This window comes from Strix aluco, chromosome 4 (assembly GCF_031877795.1).
Source record: "Strix aluco isolate bStrAlu1 chromosome 4, bStrAlu1.hap1, whole genome shotgun sequence".
Lineage (NCBI taxonomy): Eukaryota > Metazoa > Chordata > Aves > Strigiformes > Strigidae > Strix > Strix aluco.
The window spans coordinates 119,871,515-119,892,711 of record NC_133934.1 but is presented as its reverse complement, the minus strand read 5'-3'; the positions used below and the strand labels follow the sequence as shown (position 1 = coordinate 119,892,711).

The following is a 21,197-nucleotide window of genomic DNA, read 5'->3' as shown; positions in this document are numbered from 1 at the left end:
TGGCTGCATGGTGTTTGGCTGCTGGCCAGATTTAAACCACAGCAGTGTTGTGGGTACACACACCTTGCTGGCTTGGAGTTGGAAAGAGCTTAAGAAAGAAAAAAGCCCCAGATGGTAATTATAAGTTGTTCTGCCCCTGCTGTGGTTGACTTGCATCCCTCCCATCCCAGGAAGCCGGGGAACGGACAGGTTAAAGCTCCAGCAGAAAGGCTCAGCCAGCCCTATCACACACACACCTCATGTTCCCACAGCTACAAGGTTTTGTGTCCAGCGAGCTCATGCCACACCACGCCACACCACAGAGATGGCAAACCACACACCAAGCACAGAGATCAGCAGCAGCATCTCCTCCAGCTGGAGGCTCTGGGGCCACAGAGGTTAATGTCCTGCTGCAAAGCCTTTCCTCCATGCAGCTGCACTGATGCATTCCTGCACCTTCCACAGCCCTGGAAATACCAGCGTGCTATTTAATCAGCCTTGTCTCCAGGGAAGTGCAGTCCTTGAACATCAAAGCAACATGCATATTCAAGAGAGAGTGTGTCCTGCAGTGCCGAGTTGCTGGCTTCACATAAGAGCAGGAAAAGCCGAGCTGTGAAGGTGCAGGGGGCACAATACACTAACCCCAGCCTCATTCCCCTGCCTTCTCTCTGTCCAGCTGGAAATGCCTTTTCCCATTTATGTTACAGATATGCCTGAAGTGACAGAACCTGCAGCTCTGCTCTGAAACAGGATTCCCAAAAGCACACCCAAAATGGGGAAGTCATCCAGTGGTCACCCTGCTCGTCATGGCAGTCGAGCCCTGAGCGTACTCACCAAGGAACTGCAGGACACTGAGGAGGAAGAACAGGCGCTTCATTTTGGAGCAGGCTGCCAGCCCTCGCTTCCACAGGCCCTGCCTGGCCGGACCTTGGACCCTCCCTGGGGACACGTGATGGGCTCAGCCTGGAGGAGGCTGCGGGGAGAAGGGAGTAAACCAGTACAGGAGGCAGGTTTTCCCCCAGCACAAACCAGAGCTTTGCTCAGTTCCAGAAGCTGGTTTGCTCTCAGCTCCTTTCCCAAGCTCCCCACTTCCTTGGCACCCATGCAGAGCCTGGGAGAGCCACTGGTGCCCCCAGCTCGGCTCACCAGACCCCACCATCCACCAGGGTGGCAATCACAAACATGCCACACCGCTCTCCCCTGCAGACCGCCAGCTACCTTCTAATTACTAATAATGGTCTCAATGTATTTTCAATTAGCTCACTTGGAAGAGAGCAGCTCCCAGCTATGACTTGTAATTGTACTTTGGCCACCAGCTGATTTGCTCATTACCCGGTGTGTGCTGCGGCAGCACCAGCACAGCCCCACGCTGCTTTTGTTGAGGCTGTGGGGAGCCGAAGGGGGCAGCTGGCAGCAGTACCAGCGCACGTGGCTGCAGGAGGAGGAGGAGAAGGAGGAGGAAGGACTCCACCATTCCTGTCCTTTGCCCCAGTGCAGAGCAATGCTGCATGCAGCTCCAGGCCCATGTCTTTACAAGGGTGTTAGGAGCAGAAAAGGACGGGAGAAGAGAAAGGATGTCCTGGGAAGGGGACAGTGTGGGGATGGTGACAGAGGACCACACTGTGGGATGGGGGGAGCTGGGGGGCTCAGCACCACTCTGGCAAGGACCCTTTGGCTGACACTGGTACAAGCAGGGTGAGGGCAGAAGATTTGTGAATGCAGGGGTTTACAGGAGCCCAGGAGGAGACTGGAGAAGTGGTTGGAAGGGACATCAGTGGAGGGGTCACAAACCACAAAGAAGCTCTGACCTGACAGCAGCAAGGATTTAGGAGCACAGGAAGGGGAACAGCACATGCCCGTCCTCATCCCACCCTTCATGCTTCCAACTGGGCAGACCAGGGGAGAGTGAGGACCAGGGATCCATCACTCCTGGGTAAGCTTCTCTCTGTCTCCCAAAACCTTAATCCATTTGGTGCAACTTCCAACCTCTGCTGCAAGCGCAGGAGTGAGAAGAGCAGCAGGGCTCCTGCTCCCAGGGTGCCCTGGCGCAGCCCCAAGTGTGCCCTGCGAAGGAACACAGAGGTGACCCTGCCTGGAGCTCTGTCCCCATGGGTATCATCAGCGCAGCCCACAAACTGCCAAGAGAAAAAGCTCCTGAGCAGCAGCTCTCAGCCTGGGCATCAGCCAAAACGCAGTCAGCACTTTCTGCACAGGGAGCTGGATGCCAAGAGATGTCCTCGAGGTGAAGCCTCCTGCACTTTCATTACCACTCACAAATTTCTCCCGTGGGACTCTCGGGGTGAATCCTAGCTGCAATGAGTCCTGTATTTTAATAGAGTGGGGAAAAAAAATATAAATCATGGATACTCAGCAGTAACAACTTGGAGAAAGGACGGCAGTGTGCAGAGGGCAGGCTGCATGCCTGTCCGCAGCCTCAGCATCTCACAGCATGGCCGGGGCTGGCAGGAGGGGAGAAACTGCTCATGGGACCCCGTGCAGAGGGCAGTGCCATGGCTACTGAAACTCAGTGTTTTGGGGGGTGATCCACACCCTTATTTTTTGTGCCCTGCAGACACTGCTTTTGGGCGCTGCTCATTTCAGCTGCTAGGCAGCTCCAGTCCCACCAAAGCTGCTACTTGCTTGATTTTAAGTGAGCTAGGATTCATCTGACAAGGAGGCAGAGGTCTAAAATACCCAATATGCCCTGTATTTATCAAAGAGCCTGTGAAATCCTGGCCGTGGATGGACAGTCCCCACTGCTCCTGCTCTAGCATTAGAGTAGGACAGGGCATGGCAATTACAAAAATCCCAGCAAAACCTGCATTACTGGGGACAGCTGCTCATTGCAGCATTACTGCTGGGAGGGAGGGGATAGAATAACGTGACCCTTGCCACAAGTCTCTCCTCGGGGCCAGAGCACACTCCTCTCCAACTCAGCTTTTGTCGCTGCTACCACGCAGAGATGCTGCTGTGCCCCAGGACCAGGCAGGCACAACAGAAGGCTGCACAGGAGCATGATTTGGATCAGGTGGTTACAGGGAGAGAGAAACAAAGAAACAAAGATGAAAGGAAGCAGAAATGAGACCCCAGAAATGAAAGCAGCTGCCCTAACATGGCGATCAGCACATTTTACTCCTTGCTGCCAGCCCACCCTTCTTCTCCCCAGCCTGCTCCCCCTGTGCTGGCTGCCTGTGATGCCCCTGGGGGGAGGCACATCGCCACCACAGAGGGGGAAAGCAGTGCACAGCGGATACTCAACCTTCCCAGCGTTGAGTTATAAACTGGTATCAAAGCCAGAAACACCATTCCCCTTAGCCAGTCAGCAGAGCCACCTCCTAAAGGAGCATCCAGCACTACTTTCAGGAACATCCAGCACTATTCTGAATTTCCCTGTCATACAACTACATCTCTTCTCACCACTTAAAACAGTTGTGGCCTGCAACACAAGGGACATCTCCTCCCATGGGAGCCCTCAGGCACCTTGCGGCTGGAAAGGGAGCCTGGCAGCATGAAGCACCGCCAGTCGTGAGCACTAGTGCCCAAGGTGGGTGGTCAACCCCAACTCACACACCAAACAGCCAAGCCACAATAGCACTGTCCCCAGAAAGTCATGAAGCACATGGAAAAATTATTCCATGATAACCATATTAGGCCCTGTGGCCTCAGACAGAGAGGGCAGAGTCATGCCACAACCAGCTGGCTCCAACCCCCCTGGTGCCAAACTACCCCCCTGTTCCCAGGGCATGCTGACAGCCTGGGCTGTACCCAGGCACATGTTACTTGCCAGTCTCCTTGGCATGATGTGTCACTGCTTAAGGTTTGGACATGAAGCTAATCCTAAATAATTGGGGAGAAGAGCCCTGTCAGGTGACAGCCCCTCTAGCTATTACATCTCATGTCTGCCCTCAAAGCAGGCAGCCCTGAGCAGTGATCAGAGGGAGCAGAGTAAGATCCCATATAGGATTTCCTTTTATTTAAGAAAATGTTAGTCTCAGGTGCAACAGCACAAACTATACTGCCATGGCCGATGCCCGGTGGCAGAGGAACTGTGTACACTGCCAGGAGAGGCACGGCCCCACATCAGGGCTGGTTGGAAGCTAAAGCTGAATATTCAGCCAATCCATGGAGTTGAACCCTTTCTGGGACTCCGTGCCAATTCAACAAGAAGAACTTACCTGGTGCTTACAGGCCTCTGGCAGCCACACGGTCACCTTCCCCTGGGAGCGGCAAGGCAGAAGTTGCCAGAGGGGATCATATTTGATCTCAGTGCTGTCTGGAAGCCACACTCAGATTTGCTTCTTACCTATTGCCTGAAGCAGGAGGACAAGGGCTTCCTGCTGAGGATGGCTACAAGAAGCACCTACAGAGTTACATCTGTGTGGATGTGGGGATTCAAGCAGCCAGGCCTGTTTCCCAAGTCCTGAGCCCACGCTTCACCAGACACTTTAACCAGCCCACTTCATCCAGTCCCTGCACTTGGGTAAGATTTCTTTTTAACCTCAGGAGACTGAGTGCTCCTTAGCAGCCACAACTATCTACCCCCAGGACACCTGCTAAAGGATCAACAGCTCATCTGCATTCCCACTGGCTAATGGCACAGGGTATGCTGAGACAGATGCCATTTCCACCAGCCAGGGCTGATCCAAATAATCTTCTCTGTGGGAGCTTGTGTTGGCACAAAGCAGCCATCAAGTGTCCATAGCAATGTCTGCAAACAACTCCTGCCTCTAATCAGCACATCAACGCTGTCAAAACACAGAATTCCACCAGCTGCAACTGGTACCACAAGCTGTGGCCAAACTCCACTTAACCCAATTTGCAGCCCATGGAGTGGAAGTCAGTCCCCAGGGTCTTTTCTGTGATTGCCAGGTGGGAATTCAGCTCCTGGCTTGGGCCATTGCCCATTTTCAGGAGCCTACAGAACACACAAGAGAATGTATCGAGGGTCCAGCATTCACCACTGCCAGAGGTCACCCCGAAGGAGCAGAGCTGGGTGGGCTCACCCTCCCCAGGTACCACATTAGCTGAGGGGGGCAGGGGAAGACATTCGGGTTATCACTTCTTTTGGCCAAACAACAAGGACAAGCCAGATGCGTTACTCAACGGCAACAGCTTCCAGGGCTCAACCCAGGCCAGCAGGAAGGAACCGCACAACTGACTCATGGAAAACTGGCTTTGGGGAAGGACAGGGGAAATCACCTCTTTCACCACTTGTTTTGATCACTGGATATTTCCCTCTTCCTCAGACAATTCCAAGACTTGGTCACGTCAAAGCAGGCTATCCCAGAGAGCAGGAGGCAGGTCCATCTGCAGGACCAAGAAGTCAGAGGTTTTGAAGATGCTTCTCCTTACCAGACAGCAAGCAAACTGAAGGCTTGAAACCCTGGAAAACTTAAAAAAAAATCCCCCTGCAATTCTTCCAAGAGATGACCCTGGCAGCAGGTCCAGGCTTGGGCAATGTACATGTCTGCACAGCACCCTCTGTAGACCAGGAGAGCTGCTCAGCCTGCTCTCCTCAGCTGCTCCGCTCTCCCAGCACCCACACTCTGATCCCGTCACCCTCAGCACGTATCTCCCGCTGGGGAAAGCACGCAAGGCAGCCAGTTGCCTTCTGTGACCTGTTGCAAAGAAGAAACCTATAAAGACTCATTCTTGCCAGGAATGGCATCATGTATCATTTCAATTACGATTCATTGCTGGGGGAGGAGGAGCAGGGAGGCGAGTAGAGAATCAGTGTTTGCCTTCACGTTTAAAGCACTTTGTTTCCTCGTCACCTATCCTGCTGCACTGTAATGACACAAGTGTCACATCTGAGCAGCACCAAGCAAAAAAATTTGGAAGGAGGAGCAGCTCCAGGGGTAGCAAAGGTTGCTCTTCCTTAAGAGGGCTCTGCTTGAAGGTAACCCATTTCATTAAGACAAGAAGTTTGCCGTCTTTTCACACTCCACAGCGAGATGTGAAGAGCTTCAGGCAGCGCAGCCTCGAGTGTCAGCCGTGGGAGTACAAATGGAAAGTGTGATGAGCAGGGCAGGGGATGCCAGAGCATCCAGAGAGTCACTTACCAGCGACTGCACTCAGCAGCAGAAGGGAACATCCACCTCACCACATCCTGCGTGCGGCGAGGACGGCACTTCTTAGCCACCCTTCCCTCTCACTATGCCCACCTTCCTGCATTTGCCTTTTCTCTGGCATCCCCATTTTGTCAAGACAAGACACTCAGCCACCCAGCACTTCTAGACTACCTGCTGCAAAGACTGGTGTCGACGGGTGAGGTCGTACTTGCACTTGGGTGTCAGCAGCATGGCAGTGGCTTTTGCTGAGACACCACGGCCTTGCCTCCGAGCACAGGCAGGACATCCCCACATTGCTAAACCCAGTATTACTCCTGCAGTGACACAGAAGAGGGGAAAAGGGAATTTCAGTAAGAAAGGGGTGGGAGGGAAGAAGAAACGGAAGGACAGACAGATCAGCATAGTGCTCAGTAGAAGCGAATGCTTCATTACACCACCACTGGGGATCAGGGTTTTTATCACTAGGCCGAATCTGAAATGGGGTGAAAATATTATGGCTTTGCTCATTTCAAAACAGCATGCTGCTTTTACAGACTGCACTGTGTTCCATGATTTCAAACACACACCTGAAATGCATTTCTGAGTTGAGAAGAGTCACTAATGACACTGAAAGAAAAAAAAAAAAAAATCTACATTTTCAGACACTGAAGCCACAGAGTGTCTCTCCATTCCTGCACCTCCTTGAGAAAATAGTGTACAACAAATGCACAAAAAGCCATTTCAATTATTTCTAGTCTATTTGCACAAGGACTCTTGACACTGATGTTAGGATGAACACCATCACCTAATTTATTCTAGCAGTTATCACATGGAAAATAGGACTCTGATAAAAGCTATGGCAAATTTCCTCCAAAGAGGAAGAGAAATGCTACAAGAAGGGTCTATCAGGTGTGCAGGTGTAAAGCACTGAACAGCCAACCTAACAGTGGGTTCAGAGAGGAGAAAGGATGCACCATGGCCATTTGCAAGTCGACAGCAGTCATTCAAATTCAACACACCATTTTTTTTTAAAAATATGATTTCCTACTTAGATTTATTTTTCCTTTAATAACACAGTTTAGCATTTCAGAGTTCGGCATTCTACACTCTTACACACTGTCCTTGTTTATTAGCATTTAAACACAAAAAGACATAGCAAGACCTCCAAACACAAATAAATACAAAAACACAATATACAATAAACTGAAATACAACATATAATAATGCTATTGGGAAATTAAGACATGTTGCTAATTCCTTTTTTTTAATTATTATTTTAACAACATGGTTATTGCTGAGCAATAAATTATACATTTTAAAGTTGTTTTTCCCCCTAAAAGAAAAGGACGAGAACCACTGGTTACCAGATCACTTGCACTGTATCCTTACAGCTATTGATAATTAAGACAGGCAGAATATACACAATCAAATGAGGTTGGCCTTCTTTGGTCTTTGTTTTTGATCATAAAACTGAACACAAGTGTACCGTTCACTGAAGAGTATGAGATTAAAGAAATGGATACACAAGTTTCAAACACATTAATTTGTACATTATTCTCAATCACTGATGTCTTTTCCATAGATATTTCTTACAGAATTTCTTGGAAACAAATGTGAGCTTTAGTTTTCCCAATTATTACGTTGTTCCATGCGTCTTAAAGGTTATCCTACTTGTCTAAGAGAAATGGACCTACATTTAGCCCATCATCTCCTAATGGGGTATTTTTCATAGCTTTCTAGTCACCACTAAATCATTGGAGTTTTATACCTTGTAGAAAAAATCCTGAACTTCCCCTGTTTTTTTTTTTATAAAACTGAAAAAAAAAAATATATAAACCAAACAACAGCTATAAGAAAAACAAAATAGGTGGATCACATGATGCATCAGCAACAATGGAAGCTTGTACCTTCCCATTCCACAAGTACAGATTATACAACTCTCTGCCAGTGACGCAGGTCATAGTTGGAAGATGTGTCCTTTCAGATATGAGCTATATTCAAATCCAAAGCTCAGAACACTATGCAAGAAAATGACCTTTACGAATGATAATGCTGGTTTATCTCAGTAACCCTTAGACAGAGTCAAATTTTATCACTACGCATCGCACTGCCAGCAATGGAGCGTGTGAACACCGGCATTGCTAAGAAGTTAAAAAGTCCTTGCAGAACTGGCAACCAAATTAAAAGCTTAGTTCCAAAGGACCATAAACACAAACACCACATAGAGACAACAAACCCTTCCCTAAATGGGTAGGTTAGTAAGCCACAGAGTTGGGATCCAGATTTGAATTCCACATCAAGTCTGGGATGTTTGGATCCAGGATTTTGGTTCAGGTGCTTCTCTGTGAAATTTAGAACTTATTTGAACCCTAAGGAACTAATCCTAACTTGGAGGGAAAAAACCTAAACAAACACATCTACACTAAGATCATGAAATGGAAGACAGAAGCTGCAGTCTTGACCATAAATTAGAAGAGACACAGGAATGGTCAGATCCCTTATGTGTTGTATATCTCTACTCTTCTAAATCTTAAAGAGGATGTCCCTGAATCAGCGGTCCAAAGTTTTCCACAATCTTCCTGTCTGGTGCTTCTCAGCAAAGGCCTGGATTAAGAAGCAGGAAAGAACAATTAAGCCCTCCATATTTTGGTTTAAAGAAAAAGGGAGAAAGCCCCACAAGAAAGAAATGGTCAGTCATGCTACAGGCTGGTACCACAAAAATGAAACCACTTCACTTTAAAATGGTATTCTCCCTCCTCAGTTAAGAGGAACATCACTTGAGACTTACTTTGTTGGGTGATTCTGAACAAACAGAGCAGGACACGTTTGCTGCTATTATTCACACCGACACACTGTGCTGGCCTTCCACTCTGCAGGCTGTGCAAAGCACCGCCAAGTAGCGAGCAATGTCTGGGCTACCATACACGTACAACCCCATATCACGACAGCTTGTATGTTTAATTCTAGCCCTTACTGTCCTGATGGAGGTCTTTAAGGTATGTTAACTTGTTTTTCAATTCCTTTAAGGGACCAATGTATTAAGAGTAAAACCTAGTGATGTGAAGATAACACTAGGGAACTGGAACCTCTCATTCAGTCCTGGCTCCAGGAGATTCCTTTCATTACTCTGGGCAAGACACTTCACATCTCATCCTTGATTTCCTTTTTCCAGGAAAGGCAAATAGCACTTGCTATAAGAACAACACACTTGCAAATGCAAAGTGCTTCCTATGCTGTAGATAGCACTAAAAATATGTGTGATATGGTGTAGTTGGGATCTGTCAGTGCTAGGTTAGCGGTTGGACTAGATGATCTTCAAGGTCCTTTCCAACCTAGATGATTCTGTGAAAAACTACCCTCAGACAGACTGAATTCCCAAACTGATCATTTTTATTGGAGAAGCTATGATTTCTAGGTCAACCAGAATATAGAGGTATTGACTGAACAGGATAAGAATTCCAGGAAGAGGTCCAGCTGCTTTTTATTATCTTTTGTTCCCAAATTAAAGGAAAGAATTTGCAATTAACAAGTTGCCCATCACTATATTTGTTTAAAATACAAGAATCTCTAAATTAGCGGAGTATGAGGAAGGACTTGTGTCCTAGATGACATTCCAAGGTCTTCAGAAAGGCTAAACAAACTTTGTTTGCTATATACAGGTCTTCAAACCTGGATGATGGGAATCCAAAGTTTGCCCTTAGCCAAGATCCTGCCTTAGCAGCAGCAAGTTATATTTGCACCAATCAATCAAGTATAACTTGGAGGAAAGGGTTTTGTTTCATCACTTCTACGTAAAGACTTTGCATATATATGTGCATGCATGTCTGTGTGTATATGTATGTACCTACACACGTACGAGTAATTTACAGAGCAAAAACTAAGAGATTAGGTATGCAACCCAAGAATTTCCCCCCCACACCTATTTGTATATTTGCATAGTTAAATCATATCAAGGCATCAATACTGCAGTCACATTTTTCACTCTTCTGTGGTGCAGGCAACTCTTCTTGTCATTCCCTACGTGCTTCTCTGTCTTGGACCAAACAGCACCAGTGTTTTAAAAACGAAACAAAACAACAACAGAAACCCTGCATTGTTGGTGAAATGCCTATCCCACATGATGGAACACAGATACAAATAGGTGGTAGCTTTTAAACTCCATCTCAACAAGCCATAATCATGGCAAGCCGAGAAACATGAGTGACATAATCAGAACCTAACATTCATGGGTTCAACGCTTAAATTACAACTAACACAAATCTATTACCTTTGCATCTGAGAAATTCACCAGGCACAGAAACAGGCACATATCTTCATCTTTCCTTTTCCAAATAGGAAAACCCATGGGAAGAGGAAATAAACTGTATTTCATATTTATAAGAAAGCTAGCATGTTACCCACAACATCTTTTTTCCATTGGAATTATACCACCCATCATCCCCTTTTCCTATTGCACATTCTCTTTGTGAAGAACATTTACAGTACAAGGCTGAAATCAACATTGCATATTGTAAGTCAGCAGTTGAAGGTGTACCATGTAGACAGTAACTGAAACAAGACCCCTTTAATTAGATCAGAGAAGTAATGCAGACATGGTCATGCATCATAATCACAGGTTGCTCTTTAAACACCCAAATAGTTTCATCCTGTTTAGAATTCAAGACCTTCTAGATAACAGATGCACTCACCCTGTGCTGAAGAGCGTATAAAAAGGGCAACATCCAGATGTCACACACTGGAATCTCTCTAGAGAAAGCTGGAAATGGAAGAGGCTTGTACACAACTTGGAGCATCATCGTTAAGAAAGAATACCAGCAAGAGACTTCAGTTGTGCGCTGCTAAGAATTACTAAGCAGAGGGAAAAAAAGGTTCCGTTGAAGAAACTCTGTTCAAAGTAATACAAATACTCTGGGACCCCCTTGCAATAATGGCACACCACAGGAGTTAGCCAGGACTCAAGAGTACATGTGGGGGCAGACCGTTGCCCTGTGAATCACTTTAAACAGACAGTCCCTAGAAAACTTTGGATATCTGAGTCAGGAACATACAGAAAAAAGGATAAAGGGCATTTCAATGATAAGAGGAAAAGTTAAATAATTTAAAGTGTTGAGTAAAGCACCAGGTATCTTTTTCCTTTCAATTTAGAGAATATACAGTGGCCTTGTTTTCACAAAATGCTACATACTCCTTGCTGGAAAGCAGAGGAAACCGATTTCTATGTACACAGTAAGAACTCTACAGAGATGGCCCGTGAGTTCTGCGGAGAGGGGGGTGTTACAGTCAAGGCTTCAGGTATTCCACAGCAGGCGGTGTCTACATTTGTGTAGCAAGATCCTGGATTTCACAGTACGCAGGGTTGGCAAACTGGAAATTCTCTGGCAGCTTCATGTAGTTTTAAAAAATAAGTGCAGTAGGCCTCCATTTTATTAACTGTGATAAAAAGCACATATGCAAAAATATTTTTATATCGATAGCACATTACTGCATTATAAAAGCTGCCCAAGTGAAGCTGAAGATTCTGGCAGCTGGTGCTTTTGGCACTTGGGAGATGTGGAAAGCAGCATAGAGATCTGTGAAATACAACAGTGACTGATGTTTCTGCTACAGTGATCGGCATTAATATAGTTAGCAGTGTTCATATTTAAACTTCTCTATGAAGTTTCTGAGTCAATATCCCACTAAGAGGAGATATTCAGATCTCTTAAAGCTACTAGTTTAGGCTGTGTGCAGACTCAGGAAGACTTCCCTATTAGTTTACACTTTTCGCATGTTTTAAAGTCCTCTTTCAATCACAAAGGCTGGCAACACTTTTTTCCTCCTCTTTTAAAGAGCCTGGACTTAGAAGCGCAATTCTGTCACAGGAGTTGGAAACTGTAGTCACAAATCTGCAGAATATGCTGGGCCCTGCTTATACTAGAAATCTCCTCCAAGTCCCAGATTGAAACAGGATATAAACTGTTTTGAGATGGCCAAACGGTTTCATTTAAGTTTACAAGACATGCATTAGCAATGGGAGGAGAGTCCTTTGGACATTTCCACTTGGGAATCCTGTTTTCAGTAAAATTCTGTGATGCACAAACACAAAAGCTCAGCTGCCTACATTCACAATTATTTAAATGACACAAGTTGAGCGAACCTTCGCCCTAAAGCGTAAGTGATGGGTTTGCTTATGCAGCCTGCATAAAACTGCAAGTGCCATATAATTATATCTAGAGATATAGATGCGGGTATATCTATAGATATTTCTTTCTTGTGCAGAACGTCCTCCTTCCGTGCTAGAAATTAAATGCTAGCACATGCCTCCAGATTTGAGCTTGCACCTGTTGACAGCTATGTACCATAAAGGGAGTACAGTACCTGGACAATGGAAGGCAAGAAAAGGAAGACAAGTTGCTGCTGACAGCTGTGACAGTCAGCAGCAGGCAGTATTCTAGCAGGTGCCTGGAAAACCCATGAAGACCACTTAGCATGCATTGTATATTCATAAATACTTCTTGCAGGCACTGTGTGTGAAGGCACAGCCAAAAAAGACAACGGCAAAGACAAGCTGAAATACAAAGGCATGAATTCAACTGCACCTTAGACAAAAATTGTGACTATGCCTCAAAAAAGCAGAAAACTGATACAACCTGACATTAAAGGCTGAGATGCAATGTTTTCTTTCAAGCCCAACAAAGGCTAAAAACAGTGGTGCAAGTCCACTCTGCTTAAGCAGCTCTTGGATTTTAATGAGCACCGCAGTCAGGCTATGTATCTAGACTTGCTTGTCACAGGCTATTAAATAGAAGCAGATGAACACAGCAGGTTGCAATCAGCATGTTTCAGGGCTAGCAAATGCTTTCCACTACAGTTCAGGCTGTTGTAAGAAAGAAGCCCGTGCATTCCCTGTTAGGATGCTTGTCTGCTATGAAAAGCTGTCATGAGCGTATACATTCACAGCCCCACAGAGTTCTCAGATGGGTCCGTTTCAAGTGATGCCACCTTACAACCACAGGCATTAGAGGTAAAATGTCGCCTGCCTTCACAGTGGCCATGGAGACTGTCTAGTCCAAGCTCCATAGGAGCACTGAGCATAACGTTTTGGCACCTGAATAAGATGGATTCCACCATGGCCAAGTCATAGAAGCTCCAGAAGCCAAAGAAATGGGCTTTGACTTTCATTTTGTACATTGCAAGGTACCTAAGGGCTCTGAAGACAAGGCTAAACATTATGCCTGAAGTCCAATTAAACTACCATTTCAGATATCAGAATTAATCTGAATAAAAAGCTATGGTTTATAAGCAGCACAGCACATCTAAGGCACATGTATGCATGCAAGCCACCATCACTGTATTAAGACATTGCTGATTTGTCCTTAAGAAGCAATGGCTGCTAGTACAGAACAAACATACAGGCTTTTTTCAGCACTAATCCTCCTCCCCAATACTGAAAATACTATATACTGCTGACAGCATAATGTGCAACATATATAGCTTGATTGGAAAGCATGGGGCAGAACTTTAAAAAATGCACAGGATTCCGTTTAGAACTCCAAAGTTCAACAAATGCCCTATTTTAGGGTGAAAACAATTATAAATCTGATAATGATGCACAGCATCCATGAGTGATTTTTCCTTAATTTTGAAATAGTGTCATTAACTACGACATATATTGTAGGTTTACATTTCTAAAGAGAAATAACAGAATTGAATAGTTTTTTTTCCTATCACAAGTGATAACCAGTGTTTTATATCTTCTATTTTTCTTCCAAGAAATATCAGTCTATCAACAGTTTTAAAATAAAATGTTTTCTGTAACAATAGAACTTTAAATAAAAATATGATTTTGATTCAGATACTTTTGAGAAGACATGGATACTTTTCCAAGATCTTCTGACAAAGTAATTATTAAAACAGAGACCAGATGAGGCCTTAAAAAGACAATATACTATATTTCAGACAAGATTGCACCTCAGTTTTTCAAATAATATCATAATTGCAACATTACTTCATCATTTCTTCTTTTAACATGCTGACAATTTCCAGCTAGCCCACGTGTGAAGTTTTTTTGTTGTATTCTAGCTTAAAGAAATAAAAGTCAGTAATTTATTCAGCACATACTGTATATGTCTTTTCACCTCCAATTGACTAGATCATTAATAAGTTAAAAAAAAATCCTCTCTGACCATAATCATTATCCTCATGAGGGATAAGTGATTCTTCAGAGCTTAAGTGTTGCTAGTTCTATTAAAAAATATACCATGGTATGATTTCTTAATGTGTTGCTACTTTCGCAATTGGACCCTATGCAGTTATGCCTTCAAACTCTTCCGTCTGTTCCACAAGGTGGTTCTGTGAGCTTTAGGACCTCTGATTGAAGACAAACTGATATAAAACCCCCAAACGGAGTTGTCTTCTGTTTAATCCACCTCCCCCATTGTATGTCAGGGGTCTGGTAGATCCGATGTATCCACTATGACTTTAATAAAAATAGTATCATCTTTAATATACGTTCCATTCTCTAGAACAGTTTGAGCCACAAAGACTGGGCAGCCAGATGCAATGTTCATTTCTCCAGTTGGCTTCTTGAAACTGCTGCTGTTTGGATCTGGCTTGAAAGCATCTCCCAAGTGGCGTCGAGACGGTCCCTGATCCATTAGCATGAGAGTCACTTTCTGTTTGAACGGCCAAGGAAGCAATGCATCGTATTCTCCACGCATTATGACAAAAAACAGCGACAAGTGCGTCCCCTTTCCCATGCCATCTCCGTTAAGGTAAACTCTGGCACACATTTTGTAGCCAAAGTATCCAGTATAAAAGGGTTGGCTGTACAAGGACAGAGTCTTCCCCATGACTGCCTCTTGCTTCCGACGTTTATAATCTCGGATTTTCCAAATTAGCACTCCATTGTAGCTGGCAGTTTCCAAAACTTGGAATCGGAGGTCCATGTCAGCCAGCCGAATATCATGAACACTCAGCATCTGATCATGTCTGCTCAGCTGTGTCTCTAGAAGGCCTGTTAGAAAACACGAAGGACAGGGGTGAGAAAAGTGGTTTTTTCTAAAGACTGTAAAAATCAATTGCCAATGCTGCTATTGTATAGGAAAACACCTTCCTCCTCAAGAACCAAAGAGCATTCAGTCACTGATGAAGCAATTTCCACAGACAATAGTTTGCCAGCTACTATCTAAGTTAACTGGGATTTTTATAAACATGGGTGTTAATCACACATGCAGTAGAAGTCAAATATCCAAATCATCTACCAAATTTTGTCTGGTCACTAAGCAATGTAACTACAGAGGCTTCCATTTTTTGAGAGGAGACTTGGTAGCATTACCTGTAGATTGCTATTAGCAGTGAACACCTTGGAAGTGGTCACACATCCTACATAATCCCTCTGAAATTCAGAAACACTGCTGATCACTCGAAATACTCTTCTCAGACACTACTTGTCTCAGAAGGACAGTGCTGTTATGTCTAAAGTTCATCATAAAAGAACAGAAAATTCAAGCTTAGCTTTGTATTATATGATCACTTATTCAGTTTGGAGGGAGGGCTGTTTTTAATGCCCCCTTTCCCTCACATGAAAATGTTACTCTTTGTCTTTGCATACTGGCAAAATGGGCCAACATAAGATACTGAGAAACAGATGAATCCTTAAGGCAGGTTTGTTTTATACAGATCTATTTAAATGTTAAGTTCTTTGTCCCAATCATTTAAACACTTACATATGATCTACCCTATCCTGCTAAACTCATTTTCACTTTATTCAGCAAGCATGACCATATCCTTATTCTCAAGCAGATCTCACAGTTTTCTTTGGATCAAATATACCTCTGTAACAGATATCAGGACAGGTGGTTTCAGGTGAATAATCATACTGTTGATCCATTCATATGGGAGAAGAGTAATAAAAGAAGACTTGTCAATATACTGAGACTACATTTAAAGAAGCTGCTGAAAGCTATTAGCTGTCAAAGATCAATTGAGAAACTATTTATAATGAACTAACATTCCAGTCAAGACAAGGGTCAAGAAAACAAAATAAAAGACAAGAATCAAGCCTAAGAAACAGCATAGAAGCAATGCCACATCATCAAAGGGATTACGCAGTTTCCTATTCAAAAATCAGAAGAATCAGCATTGTTGACGCTTCCACATAAAAATCACAATGGGAGTGCCATTCAAAGGACACCATTTTTCTATTGACAGCACTGAGTACTTCAGTCCATTGTGCTTACACTCACTTGTATTTCGAGCTCCTTGCCCTCCAGTTTTATCAACACTTTCCAGCTCAGTCACTCTGTTCTGGAGGGATTCTACACTGCTCTTCATGCTGTCAGCCTCCTCCCAGTTCTGGCGGAAGGGACGGATTTCTTTGTCCAGTTCTTTCAGTTTTTCTGCTTGACTGTCTATCACTCGCTTTATGAAACAATAAATTAAGAGTTAAAATAACAAAAATAGATTAATGTATGCAAATTAAACAAGGATTATATACCGATAATAAGATGCATTTCCACTATAAACAAGTTTCACTCATGTCAAATATTTTATTAACACAAACCTTGAAAATTTAGATGAATAGCCCAAATATTTATAAAACACCCATAAAAATCTTCAGTGCTGTATAGGTATTAATACTAGAGCACTATCAGAATTATCAACACAATTATTTAAAAAAAGGAACTGTTAGTGTGCTCTTGTCTGTTTTTTTTTTTTTTAAAAAAATCTTTCAATACAAGAACAATATTCTGAATGTCTCTATGTTGATATTATGGGCTGACATTTGTAGGGTTTTGTGTCGGAGAGTCAGCAACAAAGTATGGGCACAACAACTTACCATGGTGTGAATCAAGTGGCTGCTCATGGGCACGCATTTATCAGTGGGTAACAGCAAAATAACTTACCCCTCCAGAAAAACATCAGCACTCTTGCACTCATGGAGCAGGAATGCATATAAGTGCAGATACAGCAGCATTAGCAAGCTCCAAGCTCATGTAAATCAGTTATCAAAGTCTAAGTTATTATGTGCCCATAACCACTGCAGAAGCCCTCAAGAGCATAAAGCAAAACTACCACTTCCATCCCCTTCAGCACTTCTAAGATTCCCACCCTTACTTCCTAAACTGAATAAGCCATGCATCCTGAAGGTGCTTGCTGGTTGAGTCTCTTTAAGAAAACAAAAGAAAAAAGACCAGTTGATTTTGGAAAGGCATGAAATGTATAGGAAGGCTGGTATTCTCTGGAAGAAGGACACTGCAAGCACCTCAGTATATTACAAATATAAAGGAGAATGTATCTGCCTCAAATCTGATACAAGAAATGCACAGCACTTCACATTATCACAGCTTATTTGGACTAGCAGGAATTTTAGCCAGAACCCCATAATCAGTTGTGAAGTTCAAATGGTAACACAAATATCTGAGACAAGAAACTACTTTTGCTACCACCTACAGTTAAATTCCAAATCTAACTTTACAGTTTATTGTCATATAGTGCCAACATCTGTAAAAATGATTTTTCACTTCTTAAAAAAAAAAGTAGCAGTTGAGTACAAAACAAGAAAACAAAGGTATTTTACATTTGCCTTCTGGTTAGCCATGTGGATTCAGTGTTCCCCACTGATGGGGAAAACCCTTCTGCCTCATGCAACCTTCATTTCCCCTTTTAGGCATTTGCTGTTAATCATGTGGTTTCAGTTATACTGAAAGTCTGTAATGATTAATTGAAGGCTGTCAATTTGATAAAACTACTAGCAAAATCACGTTCTAGGAGTATTTTGTTGTGTCTCAAAACGACTGAGTAATCTAACATATTTCAAGATTAACTATTTATTTCTATGTTGGTCTTTTAAAACAGGCTTATATATCTCACTTGCAAAATTACAACTTTGTGAAGGAAAGTTGTGTACTGAATCATAAATGCAGGGTTATGGTCCCATTAAATAGATTAAACAACTTGCCTGAACATACTCATCATCAGCTACCAACACAGTCACACCCTCTCACTTGGACTGATGGTAATCAGAAAATAAAACAGGGAAGGGCTGTTAGCTATACATATAAAAGGAAACACACCATGGAATGGCCTGAATGAATGTTATAAGATTAGAGCCACAAGATTTGGCCATTAGTTCACAGTTAACACACAAAAGTAAACTCAAGGTGTGTGCAAGTCTGATTTTTTTTCCCTCTACTCACACAAAACATGAACTGTCCAAGGCAAGAACAATAACACGGTCATGGATTTGTACAGCACCTCACATAGAGATGCTCTAATTTCCAACTGGGACCTCTTGGCATTAACACAGTATCAAATAAAATGAATACATACATTTTTAGATGAACTGGGAAAGTGGTAGAGATGCAGAAGAACTGCAAGCTATTCTTCTTTTGGGATAAGTTTACTAAAAGTTGTTACTAGGGACCAACTTCTCCATCAACCTGTGTGCAACATTCTACCTTTGTACATGCACAACCAATTCTGGTTTTTAGCTGCTTCTACTACGCGTTAGCAAACATGTAGTATTGTATCTCCTGTACCTCTTCATGAGAATTCAAGCGATACAGAACAATCAGAAAGAGACTTCTATTCTGTTTTTAAAAAGCAATGGGATCTCTATCTTTTTACCCTACAGGGAGTCAACCTCCCTCATGCTGGGAGATACTGATGTACTAAATCTGAATTTAATGCAGCAGTGGAGAATTTCACTCTAATTATTCCATTAGAAAGCACACAGATGTCTCACACTGTACTCATAAATTTTGAAGTAGATATCAATTTTCTGCATGCACTTTTTATTCCAGCAACTGACCTCTCCAGATCATTAATCCAGAGTTATATGCCTGGCAAACCATTGAGGGCTCTTCTTGATGTTGATTTCCATGTAGGTTTTGTTCGGTATTTCTAATAAACAATTTCCAGAATTTTAGCACTAGTATTACTAAAAGAATTTAGGAAGTGTCATGAGGAACTGAACATAAGTTATATTTGCAGTTCTCTCTCTTTCAGATGCTCCTAATGGACCTTTCCATTGCAACTGATAGACTAAAACTGAAAAGCTGAAGAACACACTAGAAAAGGAATCAAAGGTACTACTTGGCTGTGAAAACAAACCACACATCCTCCTCCTTTGAAGGAATGTATTACCAATCAAATAATTTTACATTCATAACGTCATTGTTTCTTCTGTCTTTAAGTTCCTCATGTCCACACTCAGCTTAACACTTGGCTTACTAATATGCTTCCATATACTCATAAGAAAGACTGGATACTGGATGTGAAAGTTCCTTTCCACAAGACAGCAGCTGAAAAAGTATCATATACTCTCTTGGTAAAAACACTTTTCCTAGAGACCAGTATATAGAAAATTAATATGAATCAGAACACCTCAAGGTTGAGGTTCCTGCCAGTGCCTAGACACCTCCGATGCATTTATAGTACTTGTGTGCACTAGGTTACAACTAATGCTGAAACTGTACTAGAAATTACTAGCATGCATAGGGCTTGGGGGACTAAGAAAGTATTGTTTGTCCAGACCTGAATTGGCTAGTTCTACACTGGAAATATCTGTGGCTCTTGTATTGCCATGGCTGCTCAACACAGTCCAGAAAAAGAATGGCTCACAACAGGCAACCAATTCCTTCAACTCCCAGTAGGCAACAGGAGGCAGCTAAGCGTATGGTCCAGGGAAAAAAAAACCCTGAGGTGTGCTTCTAGGATGCCCTTAACAATCTGACTGACCAGGAAGTGGAAGAAATCAGGTTGAAATAGCAGTTTGGCTTAAAGTAACTAAACTAAAATAGCTGGCAAGAAGAGGAGGAGGACACGGATCAGGGAGGAAGGAAAAGGGCAAAACACATCCTCTCCAGTACTTATTAACACCAAAAAGCCACCTGTTGGAATCTGCCAACCATATTGCTTTGTGGTGTCGTTGGTTTTTTTTCCTAAACATAAACCATTTGAAAATTGATTTTGCTAACACTTACAGCTTGAGGAAATCAAAGATATTGCAATCTGTCATCAAGACAATCATGAAAAACTCTACTTTTTTCCATTTTCTTTCTCATCACTGGTTATTGAGACAGCATGTGTAAAAACCCCAGGCTTACAAATTAACTTACCTCCTGGTAGATTCAATCAGCAATATCAATACATACAAGGATTAGCTTCCCAGTGTCAGAATGCAATATTGTAAGCATGCAGCCATATCCCAGACTATCATCAGACCAAATAACAATGACTAAGGGAGGCTAAACTGTTTACTACATGGGCAGAACAAGGAAAGAAGCAAGTGCTGTAAGGAGAAACGTGGCTGTTGCTGAACTTAAAGGTTTCTTTATCAACCAACATTGAGGGTCTCAAGGCTCTTGAATGTGCTACCCTTTGAATTTTAGCTATACTCTAGTTTGGATACTTGTATTGTTCTGGAGTATCAACATTTGAAGTTTAATATGTGAAGTGAATAGTAAGTGAAAAAGATAATTTTATTTACATTCCCTTAAGCTGGGTGCTAAAACGGGTATCTGATATTCTAGCAGCAGACATACTAAAATAACACGTAAACGATACCTTCACAATAGCTTGCTAAGTATCTCCTGAGGTTTCCCTGATTGCGGTTAGCATCACACAAGCTAACAAAAATTCCCAGCATCCACATTCCGTCATCTCTGAATGCAAAGCAAAGAATTTCAGCTTGGGCTAAACACCATGCTAGAGCATCCAGAGGATTTCTAGTCTGATGCTGGCTTGTGGCCAGGTGATTCAGACCACAGAGTAAGAAACTCATGCCTACTGGCGAAGGAATAATTAGATACATTTTCCTCAGAAGGAGGACAACAGAAACACGGATTTTAAAAAGTGTATTCAAATGCATTGTACTACGTTTGGATAAATTCCACACCAGACTGATCGCATTCATGATTAATATTTTTAAAATACCAGCAAGTAGAAAAGAAATACACATTATACATATGACAGTTTTAAGGTGCTAATCTTGTCCTCCAATTTGACAGTAGTTCCTCAAGCAGTTATTTTTTACAGACAAGAAAAAATAATTACGATGGTTCTTCAGATAAGATTTGTAGTATTGTTTTCAATCTTTTCCCTTTTTAAACAGGGTTTTTTTGTTTTAACATAGGCTAGGCAACTGCACAGTGTTTTAGAGAAGTATCTTACTCCAGCAAATGA

At 42.9% G+C, this 21,197-nt stretch overlaps 1 protein-coding gene across 17 annotated transcripts in view; it reads right to left on the bottom strand.

Moving 5' to 3' along the window:
* Positions 1–7,064: 7,064 nt before the first annotated feature.
* Positions 7,065–21,197, bottom strand: part of TRAF3 (TNF receptor associated factor 3) — a 73,991-nt gene continuing 59,858 nt past the window's right edge. For 16 of the 17 annotated variants that reach the window (XM_074825149.1, XM_074825165.1, XM_074825164.1 and 13 more), the window contains 2 exons: positions 16,256–16,430; positions 7,065–15,024 (listed from right to left, as the gene is read on the bottom strand). In XM_074825149.1, the coding sequence (XP_074681250.1) occupies positions 14,453–15,024; positions 16,256–16,430 (747 nt within the window). In that variant the 3' untranslated portion in view covers positions 7,065–14,452. The remainder of the gene's footprint in view (positions 15,025–16,255; positions 16,431–21,197) is intronic. The other variant, XR_012623355.1, reaches the window with a different exon arrangement.